Here is a 25,195-nt window from a genome sequence, read left to right as displayed (position 1 = left end):
GTGGATTTGATCTCCAGTACCACACACACAAAAAAATTATACAGAATATATAATTCCTACAAATGAGTTAAAAAAAAAAAAGCAGAAACACCTAAAAGAAAAATTGGCCTGAAAAAATGACAAGCAACCTTCAAAGATAGAAAACCCAAACCAACCAATGTTAGTAAAACTAACACTCTATTTCTCTAGTAATCAGGGAAATAAAAAAATTAAATCTGATTATTGGGTTTGTAAATATTTTTTTAAAATCTGAGAATACTATGATCTGTGTAGATGCCAGGGTGAGTGTAAATTGATATAAATATCTTAAAGATTAATTTATCAACAAAATTTAGAGTCACTGATGCAAATGCTTTACAAATCAATAATTCTTTTTTAAACCCTGGAGAAAAACCCATGAGCACCAAAACATATGTACAAGAATATTTTTTCAGCAAAAATAAAATTAACCTAATTATCTATCAACATGTAGCACTGTAGTCCCATTGTTCATCAATTTTCCCGAGTGGGCACCAGTAACATCTCCATTGTGAGACTTGTTGTTACTGTTTTTGGCATAGTGAATACGCCATCGGTAGCTTGCCAGCTCTGCCATGCGGGCAGGATACTCTCGGTCGGTAGCTTGCCTGGCTCTCCGAGAGGGATGGAGGAATCGAACCTGGGTAGGATGCATGCAAGGCAAAAGCCTTACCCACTGTGCTCCAGCCCTTAATCAACATGAATAAATTTAATCATACAATATAAAGTCAATGTGGATAAAATAACTGAACCAGAGCAAGATACTGAAGAGCATGCAAAACAATGTATAACTGTATATTGATATTTACATATATAACAGGTCTATAATGTTGCGAAAGTATGAAACCACGTAGTGAAAAAAGTCAAATTCAGTCACAAGGTTTACTTCATGAGAGGTAATCTGATAAAATGAAAAACTGTTTTGAAATAGCATAGTTAGTAAGGTATTCGTTAAGAATAGCATCTATTAAACTTTTATGCCTGTAACTTTCTTTGGAGCGGGGGAGAGGGAGACCAAATCTGGCAGGGCTCAGGGACTACTACTAGTTCTGTAGTCAGGAGATGCTCCTAGTGGGAACCATGAGTGGCCAGGGATCGAAGGAAGCCTCCCACACACAAAGCTGGCAGGCAGCCCACTAAGCTCTCTCTTTGGCCCTTCCTAAGCTTAAATTTTTTAAACAAGGGCAGAACACTTATACCAGATATAAAAACATACCATTATAAAACTGTGAAACAGAAATAACACAGTGTTTTGGGAAATAATCAGAAAGAATCAGGAGGGTTAAAATGGAGAACTGTATATACTGGCATATCATAGCTATCACTGAACTAATCCTCTATTAACAGGTATCTGGATCATTTATAAGATTGTCCAATTATAGCTTTAAGGGACAAACTTAAAATTTCTCTGTGCACTGATGTGAAGATCTCCTAAGGTTAAATTCCTAATAGGACCAAAGAATTGCTGGCTTAAGGGTCATGCATTTTAAATTAGTTGACATTACTAAACTGTTCTACAAAAAAAAAAAAACTTACATTTAAGCCAACAGTGTAAGCAAGAGAAGCCAGCTGTTCACTGCACACCAGGAATTATCAATTAAATTGGGAAAAAAAGTTTGTATTAATGGCATCACAAATTAATAGACCAATTCACACTTATTAGTATACCCATAATAGATATAAATTTTCTCCAACAGATATAAATTTTCTCTCAGGGCTGAAGAAATAGCTCATAGGCTAAAGAACACAGGTTAACAGCCCACCTCCCCAAGTACCTCTGGGTGTGTCTGAGTAGCCCCCAGTAGCACTGGGCTGAGCAGCTCTGCATAGCAAGGCCTAAGCACTGAACCATTCACAACCAGGCCAACAACAGCCATCCCATCCCCCTTCACTGCCTGGAAAGTTTAAAACAACAAACAAAAACAAAAACCCCTCACTCATGAAGGAACCAGCAGAGGAACACAGGTATGCGGGACCATGGCTGAGATCTCCAAGCCTGCTCAGATCAGGACTGGGCCTCCTCCACCCAGATCCCCAGTTTTCCAGTAGCTTGGCAGTCACAACCACAAACTGCCCCCCCCCCCCCACCGCCCCGGTACCATGTAATCTCATCAACAGCCAAGATCCAGAGGCTATAAAACAAAGTTCCTGGAAGAGAGTAACACAGTTTCTCCCCGGCCTTTTATACTGTAGCCCACTGATATACCTACAGCAGCACACATGTGTTTGGTTTTAATATACTTGCTTGTATCCTCTTAAATATGGGCTTAAAGGGCCCCAGAATGAAATCAACAATCTTTACACACTTCCCTCATTGTGGTGGCAAGATTCTTGCTGGTTGGGTGTTTGAATATTATCTGTAATGAACTATTGTGAACTACTTTATGAAAATAAAATTGCAAAAAAAGTTATAATGCATAAATAAAAGAAAACTTCTATACCACGGGTCACCTCAAGTATGCATATATAACTTAATAACTTAAATATGTAGCTACATGTGAATGATGCCTTAAGAATGATGTTAACGGACTAGAGATAGTACAAGGTACTAGGTGCTTGCCCTGTATGCAGCCAAACCAGATTAGATCCCTAGATTTTTATATGGTATTACCAAGCCCATCAGGAGTCCTCAGCGCACTGCCGGGTGTGGTCCAAAAACAAAACCAAAAACTTAAATTTAAAAAAAGAATGAGGATGCTGATAATATGAATCAAAATTAGAGACCATGCTTTACACAAGAGAAACGGGTTTGACCCTAATTACAAAGAAAAAAAAAATGATGCTATTATTTGAATCTAAGGTTGAAATTCTTCAGGGGAAATCTGAGTCAAAATTAATCCTCTGCAATAGTCTCCATAAATCCCTAACACTAATACTTGGCAAACAAATTTCAATAAAATTGCTAAATGAAAGTGACTGGTATTTTTCTATTGTAGCATCAATATCACTAAGAAGTCAAGAACTCTGCATAAGTAACAGGTTGGTTTATGAACATGTAAATTTAAAAAATACAGTAAATAAAAGTATTCTCATTCAATGATATTCCTCAATATTAAGAACAGGAAATCATAGTCTTAAAAAATGCATTAGGAATAATGAGTCTTTGCAGTCTGAGATCAAAATAATTTTGTTTTCCACAGAATCTATGCTAAAGTCTTAGCATATCTGTTTGATATTAATTTGTTATCTTTAGTTATTAACTGGACTCCATAATGATACCTTTTTGGAAACACTTTTGTAAATAGGCCTATTTCACTTCAGTTTGGCATATCAAATGCTCCAAAAATTATACTTTCAAACTTATGGAAAAAAAGGTATAAAACAGCATTTTCTTTCACTTTTTAAATTGGTACCAAAATTTTATAAAGAATCATATATTGCATTGTGATTTAGTCATTTACAAAGAATATTTTAAATCTAATTTTATATGTAAATGACAGTGCTAATTATTACTTAATTAGTAATTACAAAATAACTGAATACTCTTCAGTTCTCTATTTCATATAATCAGTTGTATTTCACATACATGAAATGAACATGATCTTCAGAGATTCACTCTATTACCTCATTTCATAAGGCACAGAAATAAATAACATCTAAATACATTACATGAAGACAAAGCTAAAACGAGAGCTCCTATCTCTTGTATATCTAATGGTGACTTCCCTTCCTTACCACATAAAATTCCTAGATCTTGGAGACTGTTTATTCTTGGCAAATACTAAAACCTAATCTGTCAATAATTCTTCAGTACAGACTTCAATATGCTTTCCAGCAAAATTTCAATGGCCACCAAAATAAACTTTATTGACTATATGTACAATTATGGATAATGAAAGAAGCAAATAATTTTTCTTAGTCTGTGAATATGTATTTAATACAAACTGCAAGTTAAAATTGTTTTTAATTTTCAAACTTGACATTTGCTCTGATAATCAAGTGATCTTTACCATGTACTAATGATTTCAAATAGTTTACCTTCTGTGGTGCTAACTTTGCCAACTTTGGGCACAATTAAATTTTATAGGATGTATAGTTTAAAAATAAAATTAACAACATCTAAACATTCAGATTTGGTATGCAGATAAAATAAACTTAAATATGAAAGCAATCACCACATATTATAAAAATTAATTATGAGGACTGGAGCCATAGCACTGCGGGTAGGGTGTCTGCCTTGCACGCAGCCGACCCAGGTTCGATTCCACCCCTCTCGGAGAGACTGGCAAGCTACCGAGAGTATCCTGCCCGCATGGCAGAGCCTGGCAAGCTACCCGTGGCTATTCGATGTGCCAAAAACAGTAACAAGAAGTCTCACAATGGAGATGATACTGGTGCCCGCTCAAGCAAATCGATGAATAATGGGATGACAGTGCTACAATGACGCAAGTTACATTGATACACGTAAGAATCCTCTACTAGTTATAGATAAGTGGTTTTCAAACTTTTCATCACCACTGTCATCCCGATGCTCATCAATTTGTTCAGGCAGAAACCAGTAACATCTCCATTGTGAGCTTTGTTGTTACTGTTTTTGGCGTATTGAATATGCCACAGGTAGCTGGCCAGGCTCTGTCGTGCGGGCGAGATACTCTCGGTAGCTTGCCGGGCTCTCCGAGAGGGGCAGAAGAATCCAACCTGGGTCGGCTGCGTGCAAGGCAAATGCCCTACCACTGTGGCTGTGCTATCGCTAAGACTATTTCACAAACTGCAACACAAAAATCAAAACATTATTTATAATAGCAGTAGTAGCTTTTAAAGATAATACTTTGAATTAATACTTTAGAACTAGAATTTTTATTATAAAATGAAAATTCTAGTTACTTAAATTTAATATCACCAAAAAACTAAGCAGTCAGCGAATATGCTTACAGAACGCCTTGAACTTTGAAGAAAGCAAAAGGTAATTCATGTAAAATTAGTGCAAAGTCTGTGGCTGTTTTTTTGCTAGAATATTGGCTAGCCATGACTGCATCACTCTCAGAGACTGGAAGAGCTGCTCTGACATCCATTTGGATTTTATCTCGATGGTTGGAAGTCTTCTCAAATAAAAAGGCAATCAAAATAAGACCAACAATTTAATAGCCTAGCATTCAGGATAAATGTTCCTTTTCCCACTGATATTCAAAATTGAGACAATGGTTGGATTTTATGTAGGACACCAGAGTTACATCAGAAGATAACTCTATCAGGCTTTTTCATGAGAATTAAGTGTGTATGAGTTATCATCTTCCATTTAAGGATTTATTATTCTAGATTCTCATGTTCAGGGTAATGATGATTAAAGTTTTGAGCTAGCACCCTTAAATGTTTACCTATTATTTTGTATAATTTTGTTTGATGTGAACAGCAATCAAAAATCTTTGCAAAACTGTAACATTTCTAACACAATTATCCCAAAAGGTCAACTTCTTTTTGAATGTACCCATCTTATTTCTCAGTAAAAGTATTTGTGACAAGCCCATGAAGAAAAATATTAAGTGTATTAAGAAAGGTAACTAGGAGTTTCATATGCACGTGCTTAGTCATCCATTCTGCATCTAACAAGGGCTCTACTGGTGCAAAATTTCATTCTTGCAGAAACTTATTTTTATTTCTACCCTCAACTGGGGGCTGAAGCCATAGCACAGCGGTAGGGCATTCGCCTTTCATGTGGCCAACCCGTGTTCAGTTCCTCTGCCCCTCTCGGAGAGCCCGGCAAGCTACCGAGAGTATCGCGCCCACACGGCAGAGCCTGGCAAGTTACCCGTGGCGTATTGGATATGCCAAAAACAGTAACAATAAGTCTCTCAATGAGAGACGTTACTGGTGCCCGCTCAAACAAACCAATGAGCAATGGGATGACAGTGACAGTAACCCTCAATTGCAGAAGATGTGAAAGAACCTTCCTCTTGAGAGCCACCTCACCACCTCATTTCCAAATGGAGAAGATGATGGTGGTAGAAAGTCCACACTTTTAACAGTACCATAAAAAGCCAAGAACTCATAGCTCAGCCACAAATTTCACTTGTGATCTGTACAACTTTTTTTTTTCTTTTTTTGGGTCACACAATGCACAGAGGCCACTCCTGGCGCTGCACTCAGCAATTACCCCTGGTGGTGCTCAGGGGACCATATGGGATGCTGGGAATCAAACCGGGGTCGGCCGTGTGCAAGGCTGCATGCAAGGCCCTACCCACTGTGCTCCAGCCTCCGATCTATACAACTTTCACAAGTAGAAAACTTCTTTGCAGCAAGGAGCTTCTAGTAGACCTTATATGGAGCAGACAAAATTCCTGGATAAGCAACATACCTTGCAACTATGTCTGTGCGGTGTCCAATCAAGTGCTACACATAATATAGTGGGGCATTTGCCCCAATCTAAAGCCTGTGCTTGAAAATACCCATCCAGAGCTGGAGGAAGAGTACAAGGATAAAGCTTGCCTTACACAGGGCAGACCCCAGTTTGATCCCAGGGTACTGGCCCATGATCCCCTGTGCACTACCAAGAGTGGACTCTGAGCACAGAGTCAGATGCGATTCCTGGACAACCCCTTTCTCCTACAGAAAAATCATTCAACCAGAGCATCAAGTATCTCTAAACTAGTGGTTCATCCAGGAAAGTCAAGGCAACAAAGAAGTTCTTCCCTAAAGTCTTCAACTTCACTCATGAAGCAAAGCAAAGCATGTCAATTACTCAGTTACTCATGTTAATTGACTCATGAAGGTTAATCACAAAACCAACCACTTGATTTATATATACTCTACAACTTGTTCCTTTTTGATCACTTTTTATAGGTGATCAAAACAATTCTCCTTCAAATGGTGCTGTCAAAAAACAACAGAACCACAACAGTGTTTGAGCAGCCCAAGGACCCAAAGTTTCCCTAGTTAACATCTAAGATGCATAATGTTACAAACTCCTTACCAAGAGGGAACAGTTTTCATTTTAAACATTCAAAGAGTAAGTAAATAAGACCCCTGAAATAGCAACTTGTCACTAGTTGCTACTGACTTTTTTCACTCTTTACTGGTCTTTGACTTCTGACTTTTCATCTGGCTGCATAAACGTTTTTTGAAGAATCCAACAGCTTACTGTAAGATTTCTGTTTCAAATACAAATGAGTACATTTGGAAGGATCACTGTTAGAATTTGTGAGCATACTACACACAGGGCCATGATCATCTGCTAGCGGCAAGAGTGGAAAGCTTTTTCAGTACCAGTGATAAAGTCTAACAAGTTTTGTTGTCACACATTTCTTTTCCCTTGTTTCTTCTAAGAGTAAAACACCTGTACTTGCATTACTTTCTGTGTCATCACCACTTGTTCTAGCTTTGAAAAAGTTACAAGGCTCTGATGTTTTTTTGTTTTTTTTTTTTTTTTTTTTGCTTTTTGGGTCACACCTGGCGATGCACAGGGGTTACTCCTGGCTATGCACTCAGGAATCACCCCTGGCCGTGCTCAGGGGACCATATGGGATGCTGGGATTTGAACCCGGGTCGGCCGCGTGCAAGGCAAACGCCCTACCCGCTGTGCTATCTCTCCAGCCCCTGATGTTTGTTTTTTTTTTTCTGTCTCTTTTGAGGGTTCAAATTTTATCTTTCAAGGGGCTAGTTGTTCAAGATAGTACAAGTAGGGCACTTGTCTTGCACACATAAGGCCAGGTCTCGGGCATCACATATGGCCCCCCCAAGGAGAGATCCCTAAGCACAGAGCCATGAGTAAGCTCTGAGCCCTGTAGGTGTGGCCCAAGAAAAAGAACAAAAGAAAAAATATCTGTGTACAGCACAACACCAAAAGAAATAACTTACTTTCTGAATTACTCTTTGGCAAAATTAGCAAAAAATACACATGGCAGGGACAGCAAAGTATAAAGATCTGTTCTAAACAGGTGAGTTATGGCAATACAGAAGGGCAAAGCAATCTATTGTGGACAGGACTGCCAAGGTCCAACTACCATGATCCAGAAGAACCTACCATGTGTTAAGCAGCAGTAACTTTTTGATGGACCAGCAAGAAATGTCTTCATACTGACACCAAACCTATGATTAAACCACTGTTCTAAATAAATCATTTCCTAAATTTTAAAAAATAATAATAAAGGGCCTACTAGAAATTATATTCTTCTCATTTTATAACATTTGTTTTTTCTGTTCTGTATCTTATTTTTTCATACTTCTTAAGTTTTGCACTGTTTTGTGTTTGTTTTAATTTTTTGGTTTCTTTGCTTATACCTTCTTTTATCACATTACCAAGATATCTTTTTTGTTTGGGGGGCCACATCTGGTACTGCAAGAGAATAATTCTACCACTGAGCCATTTCTTCATCCCAGAACACATTTTTCCAACAGGTATTTACATTAAGAACATGGGGCGGGGAGCAACAGGAGAGCAGGTAGGCACTTGCACAGCAAGTGACCAAATCAGGTTCAATCCCCAGCAACATTTATGGTCCACTGAGTCCTGCCAGAAGTGATCCCTAAGGGCAAAACCAGGAGTAAGCCCTCAGCACTTCTGGGCATGGCTCAAAATTAAAACAAACAAACAAACAAACAAAAAGAACTGAGCAACCCGTGTATCATGCATGAGGTTCTGATATCAATTCCTAAAATTAACACTACATGATTCTCACCTTAGAGCACCACCAGGTGTAACCTCTATAAAAATAAATGAATAAATAAAATACTGTTTTTCAATTTGAAAAGAAAAAACAAAGGAATATAATGCAAGTATTGAAGATAAAAAGATAAGTCATCTGTCTTCAAGGAACTCATGTACATTTGGGAAAAGTAAATAATGTAAGTAGATTAGTATAACTATGTAATCACAGACAATACATGGACCAAAAGTACAAGGGGAAAAACTCAGGGCAGGGAAAGTAAGTAAATAAATCTGTGGATTTGGGGAATATCAGCTCTTAATAGATAAGTTAAGGGATTTATTAATAGATAAATAAATATTTATTTATAGGTAAATAAATAGATAAATAAATAAATAAAGCTCTGCAAATCAGACAAGTGGGTATAAGTTTAAATACAAATCACCCAAAGTGACTGACAAATGCATGCAAGAAAAATTTCATAAGGCTACAATAGCTTTTAAAACAAATACAAATAATGTTCAAGTAAACCTCTTTCCCTTAAGACATTTAAAATCACTCAATAAATATTATTCACCTATAAACAATCAAGTTCTGAGAAACTGAACCATGAATCCCCAACACTAACTGACCAACATGAAAATCATAGGTTCCAGGATAGTTCAAGAGGACCAAGATAGGGCTGGAGCGATATAGCACAAAGGGGAGTTCAATTGCCAGCATGCCATATGGTCCCCCGAGCACCACCAGAAGTAATTCCTGAGTGCAGAGCCAGAAGTGTGACCTGTGCATGACCAGGTGTGACCCAAACAGGAAAATAAAAAAAAAGGAGGACCAAGGTAAAAACTGAGTAATGGACAACAGCACAAGGTGAGGTTAGGCCTGGGGAGCCACAGGTTTTCATCTCAGGTTTCAGAGGTTTTCACCTGAGGTTTCACCTCAGGTTTCACAGGTTTTCACAGTTTTCATGCAGTAACTGTAGAACAGCAGCATAAGACCAGGGGCCAAGCATAGAAAGGGGGTCGCTACAGGAAGGAAACAAGATCAGAAAGGAGCCACAGTCCGACAAAGGTTCAGAAACACTAATCTATAGGAAAAATGTGCTGCCCAGATCCTATTAAGTGTAGCCAATTGAAAATACACTCGGATGCTGCCATAGACTCAAATTTTTCTAAAAAATTCAGAAATGTGGACTTTGAGGGGAAGCCACTGATACATGAATATTAGCAATTAATTCAAACTTTCCAACAATAGTAAGGCCAAATATGACTCCCATCAACTTTTTTGCAGCTAACTCCAGACCACTAAGCTCTACACCAAGCATGCCAAATATTTCTCAGTAAGACCAAGCTTCTTCACTTTAGGGCTCTTACATACGTGTGTCTTCTGCTTTCAACCCACCCTCACCTCTCTAGGGGGCAAATCTCATAGCACTGGTACAACTTCATAACTCATCACACCTCAAAAATAAAATCATATATTTGATGCCCATTATTCCTCCTTTGTGTGAAACTCCATAAAGGCAGGTGCACTGCAGATGTGCAATACACAGGTTGCCAAGTAGTGTAGTTATAAAATGTTCCTTTTTAAGGGGCCAGAGAGATAGTAAGAGTTGGGTAAGGTGCCTGTCTTGTTCACAGCCAACCCAAGTTCAATCCTGGGGACCACATACGGTTCCCTGAGTCGTGCTAGGAGTGATCCCTGAGCACAGAGCCAGGAAGTAATCCTGAGCACAGCCGGCTGTAGCCTAAAAACCATTAAATAGAATAAAATGTTCCTTTCCAGACATCAATATTTTAATAAACTCTTTAAATATTAAGCTGCACCCAATTTTTTAGAAACACATTGTAGTATTTAAAGAGAAACAGACTCCAATATTAAATATTTGAAACTGTAACACTGACAATTATAATAATAGCAAAACTGTATTGAGCAGTGGCTAAATGCGATAAACTAAATCAAGCACTTTGCATGGCCTATCAATTTAACAATCTATGAAATGCTGTGAACAGCATTCTTTTAAAATGCTGTTATTTTGGGGGCTGGAGTGATAGCACAGTGGGTAGGGCGCTTGCCTTGCACGTGACCGACCCTGGTTCGAATCCCAGCGTCCCATATGGTCCCCTGAGCACCGCCAGGAGTGATTCCTGAGTACATGAGCTAGGAGTGACCCCTGTGCATCGCCGGGTATGACCCAAAAAGCAAAAAAATAAAGTAAAATAAAATGCTATTCTTATATTTTAAACTTACTTGACTGATTTCTAACTAAAATTGTCTCGTGCTGCTCAAACTGGAAGAATCCTTGACACTATGAATGAGAACTGTTTTCAGGTGTAAGTGTCAACAGATAACATAACAAAAAATAGAAAAGTTAACAGGCACAGAGGCAATAACAGAAATCCCTCCTTACCTGAATTCTCACAATTTGTATTGTTTTCAAAAACTCAGGAACCTCATAGATTTGAATAAATTCTATCATGTAACACTTTCACCAAACTATTACTATTAAAAACTCAGGACATGGCTCACTTACCCTCCCTTCAAATCAAAATTCAATGGCCAACCTGTCACTTCAAACTCAGTACTTGGATAACAAAACACAGCATAGTAGTCACTTGGTATATAATTTAAAACCGGTGGCTTAGTTTGCAAGTAGACCTTTTTTAAATGTCTTATAATATTTATAAAATCATAATATTTACAAAACTATCTTAAGTTCTTTAAAGTTCTATTTTAAGTTCTTTTGACTTAATTTCTCAATGTAAATGTTTTTAGCTAGAACAATGCCTCGTCTGTTTTTAATCTTTAGACCACATTAATATATGAAAAACAATTTAATATATGATAGAATACTATAATAACAGAATTCAATAGTGTTATTAGGTGGAGGTCAAGAATTCTGAACTCAGTCCGAATACCTTTATCACAGTTTCTTTTTTAAAAAGAACAGAGAAGGGGCCGGAGCGATAGCACAGCGGGTAGGGCATTTGCCTTGCACGCGGCCGACCCGGATTCGATCCCCGGCATCCCATATGGTCCCCCAAGCACCGCCAGGAGTAATTCCTGAGTGCAAAGCCAGTAGTAACCCCTGAGCATCGCTGGGTGTGACCCAAAAAGCAAAAAAAAAAAAAAAAAAAGACAAATAAAAAGAACAGAGAAAATAAGGTTTCCAAGGAAAACTTTACAGTGTTAATTTTCCTGTAACATATTTCACAGACGCATTAGGTTTTTCTCAGTTACAAAGTACAGGGGGGAATAAAATAAAATGCAAGAGGTACAAAAGCTGGAAATGATGAAAAATTCCAAATTGATTTACAGAGGAATGATATGGAACAATTTTAGAAACAACTACCATAAGGTTCCTACAAAAAGTCAAAGGACTAGCAAGCAAATAAAGGAGTAACAAGTTCTCCCCTCCATTGAAATGTAGGACCTTCCTATGTGGTACATGATTTAGTGGGTTAGAATTTGGGCATCGGAGAAACAATCAATCTACACGGCATATGTTTTGAGCATTTCCTAGATCCAGGTCATAGCAGAAAATGGTGGGGGGAGGGGGGAGAACAGACCTGTATCGGATGAGAAGAAAATCCAGCTCTCAGGACTCCAGTGAATTTATGAATTTTCTCAAGCCTTTAACTTAAGCTCACATTTGAATCTAAGCTTTTTTTCCCAAAAATCTCAGGCATAGGGGCTGGAGAGACAGCACAGCGGGTAGGGCGTTTGCCTTGCACGCAGCCGACCCGGGTTCAATTCCCAGCATCCCATATGGTCCCCTGAGCACCGCCAGGAGTAATTCCTGAGTGCAGAGCCAGGAGTAACCCCTGAGCATTGCCAGGTGTGATCCAAAAAGAAAAAAAAAAAATCTCAAGCATAACGAAGTTTAAAGCGTTCCACAGAATCCGAACATATGATGCTTCTCACAAACTCAAAAATTATTTCTAGAAACAGAAATGGAAGGAGAGATTTAACGTCCCATTAAATTTGTACCTTAAATCCAAATTCGGATATAAACTGCTTACGTTTAAAGGAATTCTAACTAGAGCTCCCATTTTACCCTAATTTTAGGTACGGTCTCCCTGTTTCAGACTAGGTCATCTGCAAAAATGTGACCCTTCTCATCAGCCAAAACCAAACAGTTACAGAGTACACCGCGCACACCAGCAAAGCCTTAAGGGCGAGAACAGACCTGAGAAAAATGAAATATCCATTTTAAAGGCGAGTCTACACGACTCACAGCACGACTTAAGATTCCGTCTAATTAACTGATCGCAAATGGAGACCCAAACACGTGCCCCTCGAGCGCCGAAGATCAGAACGCAGCACGGCAAAAAGTGACAGCTCTCTGCGGCCAGCGTTCGTCTGCCTCTAAGGCGAGACCGAGCGCACGCCGGAGGGAGCCGACCCCGGGGCCGTCGGGCGGCACCGACGCGCGGCGACGCGGACCTGAGGAGCCCAGGTGCAGCCAGTCACCTTGCGAGTGTCGTCAGCCTGCTCGGACAACAGCGGCACCAACGCTCTCCCGCGACGGCGAGCCGCAAGGCGCCGTCCCGGCGCTCGGCTCCCCTCAGCCGACCCCAAAGGCCAGTCCCCCTCTCCGGGCTCGGGGACCAGGACACTCGGCTGGAGGCCGTCGCGCCGCGCCACCCCGGCCGCTGCCGCAAGCGCCCGCAACGCCGAGACCCACCAACCTGTGTCTGTGCGCGTCGGGGCCGTGGATCCAGAAGGCGCCGGGGCTCTTGCCGCCCTTGCCGGCGTCGATGTGCGGGATCAGCACGTCCTCCAAGCCTAGGTCAAAGCGTTTGTGCTTGGAGGAGTCGGGGAGGAAGAAAAACGCCCCGAAACACAAGGTGATGAAGGCACTTAGGATGAGGAGGAGGATGAACTTCTCGGAAAGTCGCAGGGTAGCCCTGTGGTGGGGGAACGGCGGCGGCCCCAGGCTCAGCGGGGGAATCCTGCGTCCAGACAGGGGCAGCAGGGCGGGGGTCGTCATCGTCTCCGCTCGCGGGCCGGCTTTCACCGAGTCCTCATGGTCCGTCCCCGCGCGGCACGACAGAACAGCCTTCGCGTCCCGGCGCGCGGCGGGCTCGGCCCCGTCTCTCGGAAGGGGCGGTCGCGCCCGTCAGGAGGGCCCCGCCGGCCCAGTCACACTCGGCAGCGCGCTGCCCCCGCCCCGAAGGATCAGCAGCTCCGGGCGCCCGGGGGTGCTCGCGCTGCCATGGGCGCCCGCCCCGCGCCGGCGGCGGCCGGGAGGGCTCTCCAGCCGGTGCTCTGCCCGGCGGCGCCGGGACCCGGGAGCGCGTCCGCCTGGCTGGCGGCGCCTCCGCCGCGCCCAGACGGCGGGAGAGCGCCGGGCGGCCGGCGGCAGCGGCGAGGGGCCCGGCGCCCGGGGTCGCCGAGGCGGCGGCGCGGGGGCCCGGCGGCAGGAAGCCGCGCTCGGACGCGGCGCACTGACGGCCGACGCGAAGGGCATCCGCGCCCCGCAGCCCCGCGCCCGCCCGGCCGCCGCCGAGGTGGCTCCCGCCCGGCGCCCGCCGCGCGAGCGGAACTTCCTCCCGGCGCGGCCGCCGAGCCGCCCCGCGTGACCTGCGGAGGGAGCGCGCGGCCCGCCCGGCTCCTCCCCTCGGCCGCCGCCGCCGCCGCCGCCCGGGCCCCGCCGCCCGCGGGCTCAGGCCGCCGCGCGCAGCCGCGGGCCGCTCCGCAGGCCGCCCCGGGTCGCGGCGCCGCTCGCTCCGGCGGCTGGCGGGAGAGGGGCGCGTCCGCGCGGTGCGGCGCCGCGGCCGGGCCCGTTCCTGCCGCCCGTGGCCCGGGGCGGCACGGGGGTGCCGCCGGACAGCCGAGGGCGCGGGACCAACCCCGCGGGGCCCACGCGCCAAGCGGACCCGGGCAGGGGGCGGCAGGGCCTGTGGGCCCCGACTCGCCAGTGGGCGTCCCCGGGCGCAGGCCGAGGTGCGCGCGCACGCGCCGCCGCCGCCGCCGCCGCCCCTCCCCCGCCCGGCGCCCCACGCCCCGCGCCGCCGCTCGGTCCCGCGCCGCGGCGGGCTCGCTCGGGCGTCTCCGGAAGCGGCCGCGCGGGCGGCGAAGGAGCGCGGGTGTCTGGGCCGCGTGTAGGTGGCCGTCTGGGGCCGCGGGGGAGGTGAAGGATCCGCCGCATCTCGGGGTGCGGGCGCGGCTTGGACTGGTGTTCCTTCTTGCTCAGTGCTAGACTTGCTTGCCGGGGTCCCGGGTGCGGCCCTTGGCCAAGCTGTGCGCACCTGAGGCGCAGTGCGAGGGTCTCGAACCCGCTCCCTCGCGTCTGGGCCGCTGTTGCAGGCCTCGGGGACCGCCATGTCCTCAAGGACTCAGAATCGGTGGGACGGGTCCTCTGACTGGCGAGCTGCTCCTCTCTGTCCTCGCACCCCTCACCCGCCCTCTGCTCGGAAGAGAAATAGGTGCAGAATCACTGCTGTGGAAATGGTTGTGTTGGTTTGGTTTTTTTCTGACTAGTTAGTTCTGTTTTCCGGATTACTAACTAGTGGGTTAATTCAATATGGGGAGAGTCATACTGTGATGAAAGTCAAGAACGTTTTTCCTCTCAGTTTACTGTTCTATTAAGGTGTTATTCTCCACACCCTTCCTGACCACCAGGACTTGGAGAAGAGGCCCTTCATGGGCACAGGAGGATGCATCACTCCCAAGTTTGAAAGAGCAAAAAGATCCTCGTGCCTCGTGTTCATTGCTGTGATTCAAAGTGTATTCCAGTGCACACTATTTCCAGAAGCTCCACCATTGACAAGAAAAGTCACTGTGGTCCCAAACTGTGCTTCACACCCTCAAGACAGGACAATGTTCAGGGCCACCTCTCACTAATCGTCCCAGTCATACTGTTGCAGCACATCTGACTAGCCACCAGGTTCTGTGGACAGTGTACTCAACTGAAAAGCTGGGTGACCACCAGATGTCTTTGACGTTTCAGCTCTTTATTTACAGTGTGCACCAATACAACCTAGAGGCTGATTGGCAGTGACAGTAAGCATTTCAGTAGTGGTTCCCCCAAGCACCATAGGCAGCCTCCCCAACAAACCTCAGTAGGGGCTAGCTGGAGCTTATATGGATGATGGTATCCTCAGCCTTTACTCATTTCTGTCATCTGATTGGTAATGCCCTATGTAAATGAGTTTGTTGGACAGCCAATCCAGTCATGCCATATGGAATGAGACTTTGTGAGTTCAGCAAGTAACTCTTGAATGCAAATGAAGGACCAATTGGAGGTCTAAATTATCTGGCTCCTTCTTACTGCCTAACATTCACCAATCCTTGTTAGCAGAGAGTGCCCCAAATACTTTTAAGGATATGGAACAAAGGTCCATCTTGGTCATCTTCTGGAACTGCTCACTGCTGGAAATAGACATTGCTTTTGTTTGTTTTAGTGATTACCACCTTGCTCTTAATTAGCAGTGGCAGTGAAGGGTGGGTCAGGTTCCAGGATGGTCCGGTGTTTGGCAATTCTAAAGAGAGTAGTTGGTGATGTTTTTGAAGAATGGGGATTCTTTGGTGTTTGTGGATTGAGACAAATTTGTTTATGAGCTTGAGAAATCATGGGGCAAAGTTAAGATCAAACTATTAGGATCCCAAGAAAGTCAGTAATCAGAAGATGATTCCAGTTATCTTTCTAGGACAATTAAGTATTGCTGGCACTCTCTGGTAAGGTATGCCTAGTCAACTTAGTTTTACTGGCTTAGACTTGTTCATATTGGTTAATTCAAGCAACATTCTATCTGGAACAGGCAAGGGCCTGCATGGGCAGTGGTAAGCATATCTAAAGCTGTGATTCCATAAAACTTCAACAAGAGGACCTGGAGAGATAGTGTAGTGGGTAAGACTTGCCTTGCATGTGGCCCACCCAGTTTTGATCTCCAACATCCCATATGATGCTGTTAGAAGTAATTCTGAGCACAAAACCAGGAGAGTGCCCTGAGCACCTCTGGGTGTAGCACCAAAACAAACAAAAACTGTACCAGGAAAATATGTTTGCAGGGCCAAAAGAATTTGTCCAAGTTCCAAAGAGTAGTTATGGTATTAGAAAATATCGTTCCTGGTACTCTGGCAATTTCCCCAGAGCTAAAGGTGTTAAACACCAGGTAATATAGGGGGGGAAAGGGAAATGCCTGGGGGACAATATCCAAAAGTTTATTCCAGCCCTGTTGGCTGGGAGACAGATAGGTGGTAGATCACAGATGAAACAGAATCTTTTCCATGGTAAGACAGGCTGGGGATATAAGGGTGAGAATGAAAGAATTTGTGCTGACCATACTGGTAGCATGGATATAATAGTGTATAGCTGCTGCCAGTGGGTCTAAGCAGGTATGTGTGAACTGAGTGGGAATTTTGAGTGCTGTTTTCTGAAAAAGCCTGGAATTCTTTGCTTTATCCAAGTAGGGGGACTGATTGTTGTGATTGAACTGAGTGAATCTTATATATGCAGAAAATTGTCTGGGTCTGAACTAAGAAGTGTCAGTGAGCATTGTTGCATAAGCCTTTCCATACAGACTCTCAGAGCTTGAAGATGGCATGCTGGTGAGGAGATTATGTTTTGAAGTTTCGAGATGTGGCAGACTGCTTGCCCAAGAATTTTTAGATTTACCTAACATACCCAGCTCACGCTCAGTTTTGTATTCAGAGTAATCTATGACTAGTTGGGTGGGGGGGTGGTGACAGCACATGGGAAGAAATGTGTTGTGAACAGTGAAGGTAACATTAAAGAAAATTTGGGCTAGCTTCCACTGGAGCTTCATCATTCATTGTGGAAGGGATGCAAATGGGGACCTGAGTTATAAGGAGAACAGAGAAGGCCTGTAAAAGGAGAAATGTTTCAAGATGCACCCCATCCAAGGAGGCCTGTAGTTTCACCATCATATATGAAAATTGGGTGGAAAAATTAGGAGGAGGCTCCTGCTTCCCAAGTAGTTTTTACTATTTTCTTTTTTTCTTTTTGGGTCACACCCAGTGATGCTCAGGAGCTACTCCTGGCTGTGCACTCAGGAACTACTGGTAGTGCTTGGGGCCAGGGATTGAACCCAGTATCACTGCAGCCCCATATGTAATCTTACCTGTTAGCCTTAATCCCTCCTCCAGTGAATCAGATTTCACAGGAGTGTATTTCTCCAGAAAGTCAGTGTGGTTCTTATTTGGTACTTGGTCCTACTTCTTATCAAGACTTCTACCAACTGGGCCTGGAAATATGCCAATATTTGATATCCTCATCTTGATCATTATCCATGCCCAGGTCTACCTGGGGAACTGCACTAGCTCCCAATGAACAGCAGGTGCAGTGTGCCTCCAAAACCTTTGTCATTCATCTGTATCTATATGTTCATTGCAGCACTGTTCACAATAGCCAAAATCTGGGAACAACCCAAGTGCCCTAGAACAGATGACTGGTTAAAGAAACTTTGGTACATCTATGGAATGGAATACTATGCAGCTGTTAGGAGAGATGATGTTATGAAATTTGCTTATAAGTGGATAGACATGGAGAGTATCATGCTAAGTGAAATGAGTCAGAAAGAGAGGGACAGACATAGAGGGACTGCACTCATTTGTGGAGTACAGAATAACATCACATGAGGCTGACACCCAAGGACAGTAGATACAAGGGCCAGAAGGATTGCCCTATAGCTGGAAGCCTACTTCATGGGTGGAGGGAAAAAGGCAGATGGAATAGAGAAGGGATCACTAAGAAAATGATGGCTGGAAGAATCAGTTGGGATGGGAATCAGTTGGGATGTGTGCCGAAAGTAGATAATGGACCAAATATGATGACATCTCAGTGTCTGTGTTGCAAGCCATAGTGCCCAAAAGTAGAGAGAGAGTATAGGGAATATTGTCTGCCATGGAGGCAGGGGGAAGGTAGGAAAAGGGAGGTATGCCAGGGATATTGGTGGTGGGGAATGTGCACTGGTGGAGGGATGGGTGTTTGATCATTGTGTGATTGTAACCCAAACATCAAAGCTTATAACTGTCTTATGGTGATTCAATAAAATTTTTTTTAAAAGTCTGAATGAAGAGAACAACCAAGAAGTATCAGTCCTCAGTCACCAGTTGAACACCTTCAAACAGGAAAAGAGAGGAAGATCCAAATGATGCTCCTCATTACTGGTATGAAATGGAAATAACCTGGACATGGATAACTGCCTATGAAAAGTGGTAGCCAGGCTTCATCTCCTGAGAAGTTAAAAATGATAGTCACCGTCTCAGGAAGCTTCTCCTGGGCAACAAAGAGAATTCCTATGTAATTATTTATGAGCTTCCCACAGAGTAGAATTAAGTCAGTTCTTTCACACCTTCTGGTCAATCCATGTCCACTGTTTCAGTATTCAATAAACACAAAGGGTAAGCAGAGGTAAAAATTTGTCTTATGCTCAAATCCCAGTTTGTGTATCCAGAAAACTGTCATAGCCGGGGAGATGTCTGATTTGTGTGTATCCCTGGGATACACACATGAGAAGAATATGAAACCTCCATAATTCACAAGGCCTAAGGCCAGGGCCAGAATGATAGCAGGTTGGGGGTTTGCTTTGCATGCAACTGACCTAGATTTGATCCCTTAAGTTGACAGGAGTGATCCCTGAGTGCAGAGCCAGGAGTTATCCCTGAACATCACTGGGTGTGGCCCCAAAACTATTCACAATGGCCATGAAGGAAAAGAAGCTCAGGGTTCATTGTGATGTCAGTTTTTCTTGGAAAATGACATATTTCTTAAAAACAAGCAGGTTACTTCTGTATCTGCCCAATTCTCTTTAATAGTCCAGTTAGGGGCAATACCACATCACTAATGCAATGCTGATTTATTATAATGGGGTTCTGCCTTATTACAAATAAAAATTCTCCTCAGAGTCATGATGGACCCAGTTTGCACTCTGCATTTTCTTGGAGGGAATAGATGGTTACAAAGGAAGTGAGTAGGCCTTAGCCAGATGTGCACCAAACTTTAAAACTGTCTGTTAACCTAACTGAGGAACTTGATAGATGGTCTTGGAAGGTCATTGGCCATCATGCAGAGGCATATCCTACAGAGCCATCATTAGGGTCTCCGGAGAGGAACTTTCATTCTTTCTTAGCATAGAGGTGGCCCCTCCTAACAGGCTTAACATAGCAGATCTGACTAAGTTCAGGTTCTTGCAGACAGAATAGAACATGAATCACCAGTTGTCTTTAGTGTTACAGCTCTATTTACAGCATACCTTAGTAGATATTTGACTCATCACAGCAGCAGCAAGCAAACATCTCAGAAGTAGTCACAGTAACAATAGTAACCACCATACTGTCCCAACAACCACACTACCCCCTGTATACAGTGACCTAATAATAAACACACACACACATACATATATACATAAAATATTACTGTATCTCCAACATTTACCTGTTTTGTCATCTTAAACTTGTTACACCCTATGTGGATGAGTACTTGTGGGACTAACCAATTGGATCATATGCAGATGTAAATGATGTTGTTGAACCAATCATCCAATCAGACTGTAGATGTTTTATGTAAATAAGGGTTGGTGGGATGACCAAATTAGATAATGCATGCAAATGAGGGACCAAATGGAAATTTAGATTACCTGACCCCTCCCTCCTTTTTCTGCCAAACAGCATTGACAGCAAAGAGTGCCCTATTTAAGTGAAATTTGTATTGAGCACTTGTGAAGAATAGATGTGTCTACATTCCAAAAAAAAAAAAGTAAATATCATTATAAAATGGGCCAATTTCATGAATAAGTTTCTAATGCTGAGGCACTCTAAGTCACTGATTTCCTACTGTTGAGGTCATTATTTTCCATGAGCAGATGGGGAAGTAAATATTGACCTTTCAATATTTGTTGAAATAGCAAGTTACATAAGTATTAAACAGTTTTATTACCTAAGTTGACACCAAATCATTAAGCACTAGAAGTAATAAGGATATGAGACATCCATAATCTAAATATAATTTAACCTGGTCCAACTGTTTCAACCCGTGGAAAGACTTGTATGTGGTTTGTGACCCTTACTCTTTCTTGTCCTTGCATAATTTGTCAAGGCTATTTTTCCTTGAGAAGAAAACAAAATAAGCATTTAAGTTAGGTGCTGCTATATACGTCCAACTGATGTCTGTAGTTCTGAGTCGTTGATGATGCAGTCAATTATTATAATCTTATATCAATTACATTAGTCTCAAAAAATATTTTGTATGTGTTTTAGAGGCTAGGTTCCAGAGGCTAGGTTCATCTCAAATAATTTTTTAAGTACTTTAGACCAGAATGTGGCTCCATGTTATAGTATACATGTTGCATGCATTAGACCTGGGTTCAAAAAACAAAATAATATTGCTGTTTTTCCTTTAAAGGAAAGTTTTAAAATCATAAATTCTAATTTTAAATATAAAAATGTAAGGGGCCGGAATATTAGTACAGTGATAGTACATTTGCCTTGCACACAGCCAATGTGGGTTCAATTCCCAGCATTTCATATGGTCCCCTGAGCACTCCCATGAGTAATTCCTGAGTGCAGTAACTCCTGGGCATTGCCAGGTGTGGCCCAAAATTAAAAAAAAAATTTAAAGGGCAATTTAGAAAATATTATAATTTATATTAAGATACTGATATTATATATGATTTTATCCAGGTGTTTAATAACTGTTTTAGTTAAATCATCTTGAAAGCAAGTATGGTCATATTTCAAATAGGTGGACTCACTCAAAATCAACAAATTTGGTTTCATCTGAGGGCAATCAAAAGAAAATAAATGAAATAATATAGGCAACAGAGAATGTTTTCATTCTAGAGTCAAAGAAAAATATGCAGTTTTCCAGGAGCAGTTATGCTCTGATTAAAAATGTAGACAAGATTCTGAAGTGCCAGAAAAATGTGGTGAGTTCCCTTTTAGAAATATGTATACATATATTTTTTTTGCTTTTTGGGTCACACCCAATGATGCACAGGGGTTACTCCTGGACAGGTCGGCCACGTCCAAGGCAAATGCCCTAACTGCTGTGCTATCGCTCCAGCACAAATATAACAATTCCCCTTAATTGTTATATTTATAGCAAAGCAAAATGTATTCCTACATCATGTTTATAAGATCATTCCTGAGATCCAATTGTGAATGACATATAAAAACTACTTGTATTTATTAACTCATATGTCTATTATGAAAATAATTTTAACACCTTTTATACACATACTTTGAACTGTTTCTGGTGAAACCGGAATCATGCTAGAAGAAAAAAAAACAAAAGCTGGTATAAAAATTGAGACTTTGATTTTCTTAATCTGTCCTTTCTTCATTTCAACTAGTTCCCAAAGTATGTAAGGGCAAGTTCCCAAAGTAAATTGTTAGACAAGAAATTATCAGACATGATTTACTCAATGTGTAGAGAAATAGCAGACTTTAGCCCTGCTCTTTCCATTCTTGCTCTCTTCTAAAATTTTTATTTCCTCAGAGATCTGGAACACAGGAATGTTCAATGTTAGGAAACTCCAGTTAGCTGCAGGAAAGCGGAGAAAAAAACCGAACAAAAATTGCAATTATCTCTCTGAACTAAAGTATTAAAAGCTCCTTTTGTTTTGAAAAGAGAGAATTGTTGAAGGCCTAATTAGTAACATCTTGTAAGTGAGAAAGATTTGGAGAAATTTGAATCTCTTGCCTAACTTTAAGTCCCAAAGACTTAAGCCACCCCAGAAGGATGCCAGGATAACGGGAGAACTGGGAGCATGTAGGGGAAATATTTCTTACATGCCTTCCGAGATAAACCTTTTTTTTTTTTTTTGCTTTTTTTTTGGGTAACACTCAGCTATGCTCAGGGGTTACTCCTGGCTCTGCACTCAGGAATTACTCCTGGCGGTGCTTGGAGGACCATATGGGATGCCGGGGATCGAACCCGGGTTGGCCGCGTGCAAGGCAAACGCCCTACCCACTGTGCTATCGCTCCGGCCCCACCGAGATAAACCTTTAAGCCAGACCAGAGAGGCTCCAATATATATTCAGATATACTCAGATATATATTCAGATATATTCAGATATATATTCAGATATATATTCAGATAAATATTCAGATATATACATATATATAGTTGATTTTTCCTGCTACTTAGCCCAGAACCCTTTCCTGTTATACTATTCCAGTAGTAAATCACTTGTTTGTCCCTCTAGCACTCTTAGGCAGAGAAATGAACAAATGAATGTATTTTTGGGGTTTCTCCCAGTTTCTGAGACTGAGTCAAGCAATAACGGACTCTGGAAGTTTCACTGGGTGCAAAATAAAGTTAGCTTGGCTTGAAGTGAGATATGCCTGCATTTATAGACCTGTTTATAGCACGTAACTAAGGTTGCTTCATCCTGAGAACGTCTCATTCTCTTACTCTCTTTCTACTCCAGATGCAAATAGTAGTAGTAATCTTTTGATTACTAGTATCGCAAATAGTAATCTTGGATAACTATCTCTGCTCTGAAGATTCAACCTTCTTCTTTGCTGGATTCTTGCAAAGATAAATTATATGAACTGAAAGTTGGCAGATTATCAGCCAGCGCCTTTGGATTACAGACCTTAGAGCTGTTCTTTATTTGATTAGCTGTAATAAAACTACATGTTTTTAAAAATATCTATCTTCATGTTTTATTTCAACCAAACTCAAGGATAGGCAGGGGAAGTTGAGGGGCATGCAACCGTTGACTTTAAAAGTACTTTATTATGTTAAGAATATAGATTGCAGTCGAAGGGAGACTGAAGTATAAAACCTGAGAGTTTAACACGAAGATTTCAGCTCAAGTTCATGAAGTACGGTCATATTTTTATCTACTCTCTAGATAATAGTAATGAGAGCTAATATAAAAAAGTTTAATGCTCAAAACAAATAGATAAGAAGTAGAACAGAAACAAATAGCTCTGACTATCTGAAGCAAGATAATAGGAACTAAGCCTTCTCTAAACAAGATGGAGTACAAGAGCCAGGCCTAGTCCTTAAAGGAAGAAGGGTTTGGGGGTGTGGTGTCTCCAGCAGGTTAACCTATAGCCATGGGGCAAGTGCATCAACAGCCTCATGGTGCCTTCAGGCTTCTGATACCCCTAAATTGTTGCTGGCCAGATCGAAATAGCTTGAAACCAAGTTTCCTGAGAAATTCAACAGCTAAAAGTTAGATAGTGGGAGCCATGCCTACAAACCACCTCCAGCTCAGCTATATAAGATTATTTATTATAAGGCCTTGCTCAGAGATTCATAAATAAATCTCAAAACAACCAAAAGCCACAGTTAAACTCAGACCACACAAGGCTGGGCATAAAAGGGTAAATCAGAGGAGCGTGGGTTAGCCTGGTGTCCACCCAAGCAGAGCCCCCAGCAGCTGCTTGATCCCACAATCCAAAAGCAACACTATGCCTCTGGCTGGACTCCACTGTCTCAGGACAAACTTCACCAAGATATAATCTGCTGAAATTATGTGGGTGTTGTGACTGAATCCCCAGGCTTTCTAGGAGTTGGGATGGGCTACTTCCCCCTCCACTGTTGATCTTGGACCCGTGCATCAGAAATAGAGCCAACATCTGATAAAGTGACTGGTTTTGTGATATCTACAAATATACTGTGAGATTTCTCAAAAACTAAAAGATGGGATATTTTAGAAGAATTGAATGAGCAGTTCGTCAAGAATCTTTTTTCCAGATAAAATACCTTAAAGACAGAGGGTAAAACAATCAAAAGAAACACAGAATTTACTTCCCACAGATCTGCACTAACACATCTACTATAAAATGTACTTTACCTATTAAGAAATGTAAGCCCAGAGGGAAAGTACAAATAGTTGGTCAGTGAAGGAAATCATAAGATGTAATGAATAAAATTCAAAATAACTACTTTTATATTTTAAAAGTAGTAATAAAATGAATTAGGTACTCTAAGGCTTTTTCATGTTTAGATAAGAGGTATTTATTTAGGGCATTTGTCTTGCATGCAGCTGACCCGTGTTCAATTCCCAGCATCCCATGTGGTCCCCCCAGCACCACCAGGAGCAATTCCTAAGTGGAGAGGCAGGAGTAGCCCCTGAGCATTGCTTGGCGTGACCCAAAAAGCAAATGTATATATATATATATATATATAGTACTGTCGTCCCATTATTCATCAATTTGCTCGAGCGTGCACCAGTAATGTCTCCATTGTGAGACTTGTTAATATTTCTGGCATATTGAATATACCACGGGTAGCTCGCCCTCTCTGAGAGGGGTGGAGGAATCAAACCTTTCCCCACCACCAAATTGGGGATGTTTCCATCCCAAACCCCAATCCCTGTCCCAAAACACAACCAAAAGAATATATTTTGTATTGTCTGTTATGTGTCTGGAGCCATAGCACAGCGTTTGCCTTGCACACAACTGACCTGGGTTCAATTCCTCTGTTCCTCTCGGAGAGCCCGGCAAGCTACTGAGAGTATACCGCTCTCACGGCAGAGCCTGGCAAGCCTGGCATATTCAATATGCCAAAACCAGTAACAAGTCTCACCTGGAGATGTTACTGGTGCCTACTCGAGCAAATCGATGAACAATGGGATGACAGTTGATATAGTGATACAAATGAGAGGTAGGA

At 42.4% G+C, this 25,195-nt stretch overlaps 1 protein-coding gene and 1 long non-coding RNA gene across 3 annotated transcripts in view; one reads left to right on the top strand and one right to left on the bottom strand.

Moving 5' to 3' along the window:
* The window catches only part of MAN1A2 (mannosidase alpha class 1A member 2), a 150,508-nt gene extending 136,778 nt beyond the window's left edge, over window positions 1-13,730 (bottom strand). The window contains exon 1 of the mRNA XM_004614424.2: window positions 13,289-13,730. Within this exon, the coding sequence (XP_004614481.1) occupies window positions 13,289-13,590 (302 nt within the window). The 5' untranslated portion in view covers window positions 13,591-13,730. The remainder of the gene's footprint in view (window positions 1-13,288) is intronic.
* A 931-nt stretch (window positions 13,731-14,661) lies between these two features.
* LOC129403590 (uncharacterized) overlaps window positions 14,662-25,195 on the top strand; it is a 16,202-nt gene continuing 5,668 nt past the window's right edge. Inside the window, exons 1-2 of one of the 2 annotated variants that reach the window (XR_008629320.1) lie at window positions 14,662-14,704; window positions 18,632-18,734. This is a non-coding gene — a long non-coding RNA (uncharacterized LOC129403590). Of the gene's footprint in view, window positions 15,029-18,631; window positions 18,735-25,195 lie in introns of both variants that reach the window. The other variant, XR_008629321.1, reaches the window with a different exon arrangement.

The sequence above is a fragment of the Sorex araneus genome, chromosome 3 (assembly GCF_027595985.1).
Source record: "Sorex araneus isolate mSorAra2 chromosome 3, mSorAra2.pri, whole genome shotgun sequence".
NCBI lineage: Eukaryota > Metazoa > Chordata > Mammalia > Eulipotyphla > Soricidae > Sorex > Sorex araneus.
The sequence above is the reverse complement of the archived record's forward strand: the minus strand, read 5'-3'. Positions and strand labels throughout refer to the sequence as shown.